Source organism: Haliaeetus leucocephalus, unplaced genomic scaffold (genome assembly GCF_000737465.1).
Source record: "Haliaeetus leucocephalus isolate CR32 unplaced genomic scaffold, Haliaeetus_leucocephalus-4.0 Scaffold162, whole genome shotgun sequence".
In the NCBI taxonomy this organism is placed as follows: Eukaryota; Metazoa; Chordata; class Aves; order Accipitriformes; family Accipitridae; genus Haliaeetus; species Haliaeetus leucocephalus.
This window is the reverse complement of record NW_010972598.1, coordinates 15,437,299-15,450,230: the sequence shown is the minus strand read 5'-3', so window position 1 is coordinate 15,450,230 and position 12,932 is coordinate 15,437,299. Positions and strand designations below refer to the sequence as shown.

At 43.4% G+C, this 12,932-nt stretch overlaps 1 protein-coding gene across 1 annotated transcript in view; it reads right to left on the bottom strand.

Moving 5' to 3' along the window:
• Positions 1–4,659: 4,659 nt before the first annotated feature.
• The window catches only part of ANTXR1 (anthrax toxin receptor 1), a 108,547-nt gene continuing 100,274 nt past the window's right edge, over positions 4,660–12,932 (bottom strand). Inside the window, exon 18 of the mRNA XM_010562875.1 lies at positions 4,660–4,932. Within this exon, the coding sequence (XP_010561177.1) occupies positions 4,660–4,932 (273 nt within the window). The remainder of the gene's footprint in view (positions 4,933–12,932) is intronic.

The following is a 12,932-nucleotide window of genomic DNA, read 5'->3' as shown; positions in this document are numbered from 1 at the left end:
CTAGGCTTGGAAGGTTTGATGTGCTGAGGAAACTGCTAGCTCACATTTTCAGAGGAAGCTAAAAAGACTGGGCTTGCGTGCTTTGCTGAAAGACAGCAGGGTGTTGAGGCTGAACTTCTTCATGCTCTGTTAATCTTCTTTATGGAATAAAATATTCCGACCATATCAAAATCCAGATGAGTTAGTGATAGTTAAGCAGAGAGGAAGAAAGGACTAGTAGCAAATGTGAGCGGAAACATGCTTAGTTATTTCTAGTAGTTGTTATGCTTTGTTAAAGGATGTCTTTGTTAAAGGTTGCCAAGTTAGCTGCATGAAATGAGAAGTTATCCTGCATTTGGAACGCGAGGCTCTGGGTATCAGCAGAGGAGCAGACAGTTTAGGCTTGTCACATCCAAATGAAAATAGCTTTTGTGTCAGGCAGAATGTGCTGTCAGGAAGAAAATCACCAAGTCTGAGTTCTCCAGGATGACAGAAAGCCAGTTTTATGAGAAAACTTGTTGACCAGGGTTCTCCTGCCTCCTGCTTTGTTCACTTTCCGAGTCAATGAATCTTATGGAGCTCAACACAAATTTGTGTAGTTCTTTAATAATAACATCAAGGTCAGCAAGAGTAATGACTGAATTTAACAAATGACACATGCAACAAACAGAGGGAGTAAAACATCATTGCACAGCACTGGCTGAACTGACAAAATGTAATTCAATATCAAAACAGAAGGCTTGTTTCTTTTCCTTTGCTGCATCAGCACCGCATATAAGGCAATGTTACCGACTGGTTACCCTCAAATGTTGCCAGAGCTCTCAGAAGCCAGACGTTCCCCCCCTTCCCCAAAATAAACAGTGACAGAAGATGCCTTCACACGCTAAGGAGTAGCGAGAGAATTCGGATGACCGCTAAGTTCATGTGGGTGAATGCTTCAAAATACAGCCAGTAACAATTTTTAACATTTTAGCAATTAAAAAAAAATCTGAATCTTTGTCAAATGCAGCTGCTTAGTCCTTTGAGGCTGCAAGACACACTGACAGAACGTTTTACATGAATGAAAAACAACAGGAGTAATCAAAGTGACCTATTTGGAGCAAATGAAAAACTGTTTATTTAATGCCATCAGACATCTGTTTATTGCTGTTTAGACCAGCCTATATAGGAGCATGTGCAACTAGTAAACAGTGAGACCTGCTGAAGTCTTTTGAAATTGCAGAGCAGATGTAGTGCCACTCAACTCCTTTTGATCTATAATGAACGTTTACTTAAAAATTGGCTAGTGTGGATTGATAGCCTGTGTAATGTGTTTCTAGGAAAGTTTTATAGACAGAGAATACATAGGATACCATATATCAGTATATGGTACACCAGCTAATTCAACCTCATTTACATAGCATTAATTGTCAGTGGAAGCTGATTTAAATTCAGGACCAAATTTTCACTCTTGATTGCCTTATGTTAAGTTCTTAAGTTAATCTTTAGGGACCAGCATAAAAGGAGTATGATTTTTAAAAGCATGTGCAGTACTTTTGGGAAGCCATTTTAGCAGCCACAATTAGGTTGATCCTAAACACAAGACGAGGTACAAAGACTGCCACCAACCGTGCTCTAATTTTTCTGAGAACATTAGCAAGGGTCCACCAAAACCAATTCACTGGAAGCAGCATGGGTGCTCTGCTTTGGCATCCAGTTACCCCACACCCATTTTGTTGTCCCTACCCTCTATGCTCTGGCCGTGTACCACCCTGGGTCGATGTGCAAAACTCTTTGCCAATGGATCAAGGCAGTGTATAGCCTGGAGCTCTAGTGCTTCAATTAATGCTATGTAAAATAGGTATTCGTCACTACAGGAAATATTTGTACATTTATAAAAAAGCAATACAACCATAAAGAAAAAAATACAACAAGCACAGCTTGATACGATAACATGCCATGAAATGTCATTGGCTTTATAATAATTTACTACAACTTGAAAAATGTTCTTTTATCCACAATGGATAGGAAATGCTTCCATCTAACATATGGTAAGCATGCAGTAACAATATGTACAACAAAAAATTTGGAGTTTGTCTTTTATTCATAAACTGGATGATTACATAGGGGCTATTTTAAAATTATGATTTTTCTAGCCTGATCTAGGTTTTATTTTGCTTCTTTAATACTGTAGGGGATTTTTTCCTTTAGTTCAGGGAGAATGAAAATTTCTATATACAACTGCAAGAAGTTAGCTTTAGTCATGGAGTATACACTGCTTCCCCCCCCGCCCCCCAGCAGTAGGTTTAGATTTATTGGTTAATTAACACTTAAAAAAAATTCTCAATGCTGTATTGTTGAAAATCAATTTCCTTTCCAAACTTTTTCAAAATACTGAGGATCTGTTAAGAGAAATATCTATTGATCCTGTATTACACTACTCCCAGTTTTTACACCGTTCATCATGAAACCATATCAAACAGCTATTTAACTAGATCCCATCCATCACAAGAGGGAGTCTGACTAAACTTGTGTCAGGGTGTTAAAAGCTTCCCACTCCCACCTGCCAATCACAAAGTCATCTTGCTGAACTAACCATGGCCTGTAGCTGATACAATCTGAAATAGCTAGTAGCAAAAGTGTTGGGTTTGCTCCTAATTGGGGACTGCTCTGTGCTGCCTGCAGACAAAACAGTGTTGTGGGTGAATTAATCATCCTTTTTGCAGAACAGCCAGCCTTGGCTGTAGATCGAGTCTTCAGATCCATCGTGACTGATGTATTTATCTCATCTTATAGATGACATACTGACCTAGCAGTGGGTAAGGCTGGTGAATGACAACTAGACTGAGTCTCATGGTAAGGGTTCATTCACAAATGTCCTTACCAAAAGTGTCCCAGGTCAAGTCTCCACTGAGTCTTTTTTGTCCCTTTCCTCCTTGAGCATTTTTTTTCTTTTTCCTTTTTTCTTTTTTGCTAGAAAAGCTAGAATTAATATTTCCAACAGCACTGAAGTAAGTACTTGGCAAAGCATTTCTTTATCTGGTAAAAAATGATATGATTATGAGAACCCTTAGGTATTTATAGAACTGCAGCTACAAAGACAGTTTACCTCCTATGACTTCGCAATTTCCAGCGTTATTTCATGAGAACTGATCCAGACAGTAAATTAGAGAGCCAGAGGTTTGACTGAAGTGCTGAGTGATCTCACCTATTTCTAGCACTGTGTTGCAAAGGCAGGTGCTCAGAAGGTTTGCTGTAGGATAAAAGATATGCGTACGCAATATTGTGGAAGATGGTGGGGGTCCCATGAAGGCAAGGAGAAAACATGAAGAAATGCAGCCAGTGCATTTCTTGGAAGACTGATTCCCATCTTGCATGTCCGGTGTGTTGGTTTTTGCCTTAGTCAACAACTGCTAATAGAAGTGATGTTGTTGAGAGTTGACAAGAGTGAGTAAGCACACTGGCTCTTCTTCACTACGAGTTTGGAAGGCATCTGCTACTTATTCAGGAAAGGAAAACAAAAAATAAAAATCCATGTGGAAACATTTCTAGGGTGAAAGAATGCAATTTACAGAAAAAACAGAAACGCATCAGTGGTAACCATTTCAAACTGACAATAACAAGGAGCCCAAGCAGACTGGATTTAGAGAAATCGATACCTAACCTCTTGTTTATATTCAGAAACTTTCCTTTTAAAATGGAAACCAGCATTAAATTACACTGCTGAACTGCAGAGCTATTAACTAGATGGACATAATTAGTCTAAACTGAATGCAAAGACTCTTCTGTCAACCATACCTTTCCCAGATTCCTTTGCTCAATTTTTATGAACTCCTCTGTCCCACTGGGAGCGCTGAAGGCTGACCTGTCGTCACTTATTCCTTGTCCTCAGGGGATGGGGTCAAAGCCTTGTGACATACCGACTGGTTTATTTTTCCATGTAATTTTTTTTCCTAGTGGCACTCCATTTTCATTCACCTGCACTTCCACACATGAACATACGCAAATCCAGACACCAGAGACCTACCCCTTCTCCTTTCCAGACCCTCCAAGATGACAATACCTTCCCTTCTCCAATTCATGGTCCATGGGAACAGCTGCCTGTCATCAATTCTTTTCAGATTTACAAGGGTTTCTGTACTTGCAGACCTGCTGTTGTCATTATTTGCTTGGCAGCTGGCGTGTGAGCGAGATGTGATCAGCTTTCTGTCATACCTTGAGTCTTGTACTGTGAAGTTTGTGCAGTTGTCTCCAGGTAGCTAGCTGGGATGTCTGCACTTGGAAGAGTCTTTTGCAGTCCTTCCCTGGGGAAATTGCCTTTCCGGAGAGCTTACTCTAGTTATTCATTCTTTTTTTTTCAACGTATCCTGGAATCACCATGGTAAGGCACAGGGAAGTGTCCGGAACAAAGGGGGGGAGATCCTTGCTGAAATGGAACTCAGGTTATTTGCCTTGTTCTTGCAGTCTCTTGGCTTTTCTTGCTTCGATAGTTTGGTGGCACTGATGCACAAGGGATTTTAAAAATAAAAGAAAACTACAGGAGAAAGACGACTACAAAGTCGTTCATTCTGTTGTCACCCATTTCAAAAATGGTCCGGCTTCCTCTAGCCCCCCTACCCCCCCAGGAAGATGGATGTGATACAGTACTGCTGAAAAAGCCTCTCAAACGCTTGTGGAAGAGACGGGAGCAAGGCAGACCCCCTAGACTGTTGGGCGAGGTGGGGGCCGAGATGGAGGGGGGGCCCGGTTGGGTGGTGGGGCTTGGGGCGGTGGGGGGAGTGGTGGGAGCGTGGAGGATGGGGATGGGGTGTGGGGTGTGGATGAGCTGGGTGGAGGTGGGGTATAGATTGGAGCTGGGGGCGGGGGGTTGTAGATGGGTGCTGGAGGTGGAGATGATGGAGGGTACGCGTTGTTGAGTGGGTATTTGGGTGGGGCCTCTGTGTTCTTCACTCTGGTGAAATTGATGCAACGGCCCTAAAACAAAAGAGAACAAAGTGGAAAAGCACAGTTACTGATAGAGGCAATGGCATCACAGCTGAGACACCTTCCTGGCTGTGTGCAAATCTGATGTCAGTTTAAGTATTCCTGGGCACACTGCTTTGTTCCCTCTCTTTCTCAGAGACAGAGGTTATAAGAGCAAGTCCTGTGCTGAGCAACCAAGAGGTTAAACCCTAACAACAGCTTTTGTAGTGAAGGAGGATGAAATCCTCTCATACTGTTTTCTGACTTCAGGATGTTTAAACAGAGCATCATGTACTTCAAGTCATACTGAAGCTGCAAAAACTGGCAAGAGCCGTTCCTGTTCTTCCGAGATGGTGCCTGAGTCACTGCACGACCCTGTGGTCCCTGCCTCTACAGATGCCTCTTCCCAGACCTCAGTCTTAAGCTTCCAAGAGCATGAAATCTGGACATTGCACCATTGGAACCTCTCTCTCCTTCAAATACCTGGGTTTTGTGTCCTATTTCTAAACATTTACCGACAACGCAAAAGGGAAGATTTGTTTAACTAAGACACTTTCTTGCTCAGAATTTTTCCTGAAATAAATCCATTCTTCATTAGGATGTCTTGATATTCTAGTGCTCATGAGAAGCCAATAAACTGCTTTTCTCACTCTTCGGTGCTAAGCTACAGTTTGTTGTATATTTTTAAATAAAACCTTTGCCCTCCAAGCTGTTCTTTTTTTTTTTCCTAATTTCCACCTGTGAAAGATCCCACAGTAAATACTCAAATGTCAGAATCAGCACTATTGTATTATGGATTCATTCTTTTAGATATGAAATCATCCAAAAAGGCACTAGAGGATTTCTGAGTCCATACTTTGTTTTTGGATTTGTGAGTGAGCTTATCTTCTGTTTTCCTCTTTCCTCTCCCAAAGTAAATGTTTTTCCTGGTGAAAAAATGCCAAAGGGAACATTGAGCCCATGCAGGCTGGAGTAGATCTGTTGGGGTAACAACATCAGCCATTTTAATCCTCTGCACAGCTCTGTATCTTCTCCCTGCTGTACCCAGCCTAAGGGCAAATGCTCTGCAGAAGAGGGACCCAAAGTGAAGTAAGGGAGATGCTGGTAGAAAGGCAGAATGGTGCTGGAGAAGGATTTGACAGGGATGAGAGGAGCTGGTGCGGAAGGGGCTGACACATAAAGAGATACAGACAGCTCCTCTCCAAGAGCTCTGCCAATTATATCATCATGCTCTGTGGATATGAAGAAACATCTGTCTGAGCCTTAGCCATTCAGCCGAAGAAAGTGAATTCCTTGCTGAAGCGATGAAGTATGCAAAGCAGCCCACAGCTGAATGCAGGCTGTCTTGTGCAAGCAAAGGTCATTTAAGGAAAACAAAGATTTCACAGCGCCTTGAACCGCATCAAGTTCAAGATGAGAGCATCACCTCAGGGCTGCTGTGAGCGCGGTGGCAGTTGAACCCTCTCTGCATAGCTTGGCCCTGGCCTTCTGGCAGCAGGAAGAACCTCTGGCTTCAAGTCAGGCTGTCCTCGAGGAATCAGGTTCTGGGGCAGAGCAGAGACCCATGTAATGGTCATGAATACACCCATGGTAATGCCCCTCCTTGAGGATTAATGCTCTCTTGGTTAAGGCTTGTCCTTACAGCACGACAACATAGAGGGGAGAAGGGAGGAGAGGGTTGACAGCTGCTGTGTACTCTGTGCTACCATTAGCATCTGTGCGGTGGGGACAAGTTCTCCATCCCTTGCACAGGACAAAATGCCAATACAAAAGGAAGTGCCAGAGTGGGCAATGCCCCTGACCAGAAACACTGCACTCCCTCCGCAGCATCTCAGCATCTCTGGTGCTGACCAAAAAGGGGGCACCATCCCACAGGGAGAGGAAAGCCTGAAATAAGCACACCGCTGTCTCATCTCGGAGCGTCCCTGGTTCTATTTGCAATTTGTGGGCTGGTGTCTCTGCTTTAACGTTGTTTTAATGCACTTTGCTGTGATTTTATGTAAATATTGTGGGGCAGGCCTGCTGAGTGACTGAAAGTCTGAACCCCAAATTAACCAATTCTACTCAGAAAAAAACCCCATGAGAATGTTTTCCTTGTTCTAGTTCCACATCTCCTGCAATGCGACTTTAGTAGTTTCAGACTATTACTTGCATTAGTTTTGTTTTCTCTATTTATGTTGAAAATAAAATAAACCTGAACAAAAAGCAGCAGTCCAGGAATCCCAGCCAGAGAACAAAAAGTTGCAATTGTTTTTGTGTGGAGAGATACTCTGTCTGGATGCTCCAGGGGTGAGGTTATGGTGCTGTTGATCCAAACCGAACTGAGCACCGCCCTAAGAGCATTCAAGAGGGTGCAGTGAAGCTCAGAAATCTTTGGGGTTGGGGCTGGGGCAGGGCTTGAGGACTAAAAGCCATCTAATACTCATGGCAATGCCCAAGGGGTGGTCCGAAAGGGTAAGAGAGCACATCCTGTACATCCTGTCTGCTGGCAAAGATTTGACTTCTTACTGATGAAAAATGGCTTGGATAGATCAGCAGTGCCATTATCATAAAAAAGGTGCTAGCAATTCATACCAATGTGTAGCTGCACTGTGTTTGCACTATTTTTGTAATCAGCTACAACCTAGTGAGCCTGTGTTCATGAACTACTGCTTATATCCATGACTAATGATAACTCTTTTTCTCGAGTAATAGGGTTGCTTTGAAATTAGAGCACTCTTTTTTCAAACATGATTGAGTCTCCACAGTCCTTGATAACTATGCTTTAACACGGGCTTCTTGGACATGCTGTCTGGTCTGAACAAGTAGTTGGACTGGAGTCTGAGCATAAGCTGCTCAGATGCAGACCAGAGAACAGACAGCATGGGAGTGCAGACATCAGAGCCAGACTTGACCCAGAGCTAGCATAGCATGTAACTGTACTCATCAGATACAGCTTCCCCATTCCCTTGTGCATTATGCTGGTCTAACTTCAGAGTTCAAACCTTCTTCCCCTTAAAACAAGATAGAGTGTGCCTTTTTTTCAGCTCAAGCATACCGTTCCCTATCTCTTCCTATTTCCGTTGCTGCCTGGGTCAGTTGCTCTGCAGCGAATTGACAGTGACCTGTTTGGCAACACTTTCTACTACTGTGCAATGGGTAATTCTGCAGGGCATCCAACATGTGTGAAGGGTAGATACACAGTTCAGGCTTTCTCCGCCTTTCACGTGAACTGGCAGACCAAGGGAGTTCTTGTGTTTCATTGCTTGACATTTCTTTCACCCATGCAGATGGGGGAGGAGAATGCCAGATAGGAGTTTTCAGTCCAGATGGACTGAGATGGACTTTGGCAGCTACACTGCCTCAGAGGAGACAGAGAAGCCAACATCTCCTAGGGGAGAAGAATTGTCAGATTGAATGACAAGGAGATATCCAAGAAACGAATTACTATGCCATTGCACATGAGAGGCAGAAAACGTTTTACTAATGCCCTGGGTACAAATGCAAAGCAGACCCAGGAGGAAGAGAGCTACTTTAACCAAAAAGCTGGATGTTAGACAGGGCTCTCATCTTGTATCTGATAACAGACATAAAAGAGGAGAGGTTGTGCTAGCCAGAGTGTGACCACAAACAAGTAATCTTAGAGGTCTGGAAGACCCAGCTTTCTCTGAAATGCGTGGCAAGAGATGTGTTTTCCCACCTGCACTTACCAGAAGGGGGCCTTGATTCACAGCTGGCCTCTATACCATGCAATTGCAATAGAAAAATAAAACCAGCATCGTCGACCTCCTCCGTGGTTCAGTGCTGTTTTATCTGGAAAACTGTCTGGAAGAAGATCAAGTTGGCTGGCTAATCACCCATCCATTCAAGCTTTTACAGGGCTCTCCATTGCCAGCACAGTTCACTTCATCCCACAGATAACAGAAGTTGACGTGAGCAGTAACAGACCCCCTAAATAAATGGGCCCAAATGCCTTGTTCAGCCTTGGGATCTGGATGCAAAACCAGAGTGAGTGTCTGACATACTACAGGTAAGAGAAGTGCAGGATCTCTCTACAACCAGTAGAAACATAAGGACCCTCACATGACTGTGATTTTAGGAGGGTCTCAGTGGCCACCAGTTAGGAGCCCCTCTTGGCTACCCACGGAGGTTTATCACCTCATTTAGATGTTCAAATTTAGATGGGGTGGATGTGGAAGATGGTGGCAGAACATCCAGGAGACAGGAAATGAACCCATTTCCACTAATGCTACTTTGCATCCTTAAATGGAAGTCACCTTTGAACCCAGGAGAAGAAACTCCTTAACCAGATTATACCACAGCTTTGAGAATAAGAGGAGCCAATTCTACTAGTCTTTTTATCGGGGAGAGAGTAGCTGGAGATACAGAATGTATGAACATAGAAAACAGGCTGTATATTAAAAGTCTGCTGTGCTGAACGCCTTGGCTAGGTTTTATTTCCCTTTCTGCAGCCACAATGCTTCAGGAGGGAGAGTCACAGCTGTGCCTCAGAAGAGACAATTGAAGCAACATGGAGACATTATTAGTTCTGAAATTTAGTGGAATCAGCAAAATCAGTGCGGGCAATCCACTCTCGCATTTTATGTTGTTTTTCTAGAGAGTACTGCTCGCAGGCATATGCATAATGAATTCTGCTTGGAGTGGCCTTGCTCTTTCACCTTCAACAGCTAATTGTCTTAGGGATGAAGGCAGGCAGCACTGCCTTTAGGACAACAAAGCACTCAGCCGTGGGAGGCTCGTCTCCTCTGACCACGGGCCTCACCCTGCGAGCTCTTTGCATGTGGAGTGCCGTAGGGTTGCACACTTGATCCAACCTTTTCCTTTTGTTCTTCACATCTGGTTGACTGAGGAGCGCTGCCAGGGTTGAAAGAGAAGGGTGGGATGTGGGGTGAGGGGGACATTAGGCTACTGAGGCTGTAGCACAGGGTGGTGGTTGCTAAGCATTGAAGAGAGCGAGCTGGAGCTTTTATGTCTTGGACACGGATCTGGCAAGCAGAGGTGCAAAGAGCAGCAGATGCTTCAGCTAAGCTGTGGCATTTCCTAGGAACTCCAGAGCCTTGTCCAAGCCAATTCCCACCTCCTCCTGCCTCTCTTTCTGCCTTTATCTGAGTCTGGAAACTAACTGGGAGATGGACTGTCACTTAGAGCACAGTGCACAATGACCTGCCCAGACCTCTACCTGCACAGACTCATTGATTGGGATTCAGCATGTTGAATCCAGCTGTGGGGAGGATGGACCTTTCTCTTGGGACACTGCAGTATTTCTTTTTTCTCTAACCAGCTAGCTCTCCGGCCCCCATCACAGTAGGACTTAAACTAGGAGGAAGCTTTTTTTCTTTGTTTCATTTCAGCCCTGCTCTCTGTGGTTCCAGCTGTTCAGGGTAAGGCTCACACACGGCACAGTGGAAAGGTAATTTAGGAAAGGGAAGTCGGTCCCAGAGCAGTGGCATGCCCTCCACGGTACTGGAAAGATACCTCTTTAACAGAGGAAGATGGAGCACATTTTTCTGAAGTGAAGATGAAAAATGTTTCTGTTTCTCTTGGTTTCCTATCAAACTGGAATTAATACCTGGAAAAATATCAACATTTTAAGATCATAAAACACTGGGACTGGCTTCTGAGCTCCCGGGTTTAAAAAGAGGCACTGGAAAAGATATGATCCTTAATGTTGTTTTGTATGGGTCGTTAGTAATTCAGACTTTCCATAAACAATATCCTGGTTTACCTTGTTGTTATGACAAAGAGGAGAAAGAGATAAAAAGAAATACAGAAATAAAGAGAAGAGAAAGAGGAAGAGAAAAATAAAAAGAGAGATGGGGGGGGAGAAAGACATATAAAAATTAAACTGTGATTTGATACCTGATTCTGAATCAAGCATGCACAAAAACTTGTAGGAGATGCTGACTAAATTAATAACAGGCAAACATTAAATATATTAAATAAATGTGAGAGTTACCAGTAGTGTCTGCAAAGAGATGACTTGGAAAACTGTAGCTACTTTAAAAGCAAAGCACATACATGGATGTGAGAAACTAATGCTAAATTCTCCAAGCCAAACCCACCCTACCAAGGATCCCGGGTGCTTGATTTAAACCCAGTCCAGGCATGAAACTTCTACAAACATCTGTGAGGGTGATGAGTAGGGGGAGAAGGAGGAATAGAGTGGAGAGTCACAGTGGATCTGATAGCAGCTCTGAGCTCCACGGAGAGAGGAAGGCGGTAAACTGGCAGTTTGCCTGTCCGCAGCCTGCAAGAGCCAAATGGCACAGACAGCTCATGCTGCCTCTCCTGTGGCTACAGAGAGAAATTGCCTATAGCCAAAAAGGTGTGGATCCCCTCTTTTGAAAGTGGTCTTTGCATTGGGTATTTCATTAAACCTCTGTCCAGAAATGCATCCCTTTGTGCCTGGACAACGGTGATACTGGGAAAAGACCAGTGTGAGAATAATCAATATCTGCTTCCCAACAACATTTTGTCAGTTGTGAACAGCATTGGTCGGGGAACTCTTGGGCTCTCAGGGGGTTTTGCTGCTCCAAACCCCCATCAAGATAACTCCCAAAATCCCAGGTGGCTTCTGCTACATGGTAGGATTCTGTGAGCATGAAATATCCCTGCTTGCATGACCTGAGCTAGCAGTGTGCTGCCTTTTAAATCACACAAGGGTGTCTGGAAACAGTTTTAGGAAACTGTTAACTAGCTTCTAGGCTTTGTTAGCCAGCCTCTCTCAGTGAGATCAGTCTGTGTTGAGTATGCTTGGTAATGCCAGGAAACACTGCCTCCTGCAGCAAGCACGCTAATTATATGGCTACCTCTGTATCTGTTAGTCACCAAACAACTATTAAAACTGTCTCATTTCGTGATAAAACATCACCGCAACAAAACCATTCCCATCTGTGTCTCATTACTAAATACAGAGCCTAGAACTCAGCGTTGCTCATAAAACCTACCATTCCCGCCACCTTGGCCACTCAATAGAGAATAAATTGGAGGCTTGACCTGTTTTATCCCAAAATTAAGAGGAAGACTTCCATTGATAAGATCATCGCTCCAACAGGGGTCTAATAACCTGGTCTCTTATTGCAGAGGCAGCACTGAAAACTATGCGCTGTTATGGTTTACCTTAAAAGACCTTGTGAAAAATACTGCAGAGTGGTAAAGTTTGGAGCAAGATCCAGAGTTCTCTGTGGGCTCTCAGTACTATATGCCATACTATATGTGACTTTCTAACTCACAGGAACAGAGTGATACAAAATGGCGTTTCCTTCTGAAATCAGTAAGGAGATGGGATTTACCCCAAATGAGAATGATAAACACATTATTGAAACTAGTGATGAGTAATCTTACACATGGCCACTGAACTCCAATTATATCAGAGGCAGTTTCCTACACTGCAGACAAGCATCCTGTCTAAATTCAGAAGGAAAAAAGAAGCAGAAAAAAACTACCTAACTTTCTTTGGTGCCTTGATATGGTTTGGTCTATTCAGATGTTAAAGCGATGGTTTGTATTTGTATTTATATGATCCTGTTCTGTTCAAGCAACCCCAAAGCAGCATACATTGAAGAATAAACTACTTCAAACACCATGAAGTATTGCAACTTTTGCAGATCTTTCACAGAATTTGAAATAAGAGCTTATTTAGAATATCAGCTCAGTCATGTTTGCTTATGACTAAAGCTTGCATATACCTATGTATATAGCACTGTGCATCTGAGGGCCCCACAGTACAAAGAGTGGTTCTGCCAATTCAACCTCCAGTTGAAATCTTACTCATAAGCTTACTCATAACTTCTTGTCTGTGCCTGGCTCTTCAGAACTACCACAACTCAGATAATACACATTGCTCTGCCAGCCTCTAGCTCTTGATATCTGTAGCTACATTATGCAGGACTGAACCAGCTGGGGAACCTACTGAAAAGAAAACATTCAGAGCAAACTCCTCCAAAAAGTGAAACAAGATGATACAGGCTTCTACCTTGCCAAATTCGAGCGTGGGAATGAGCTTAATAGCC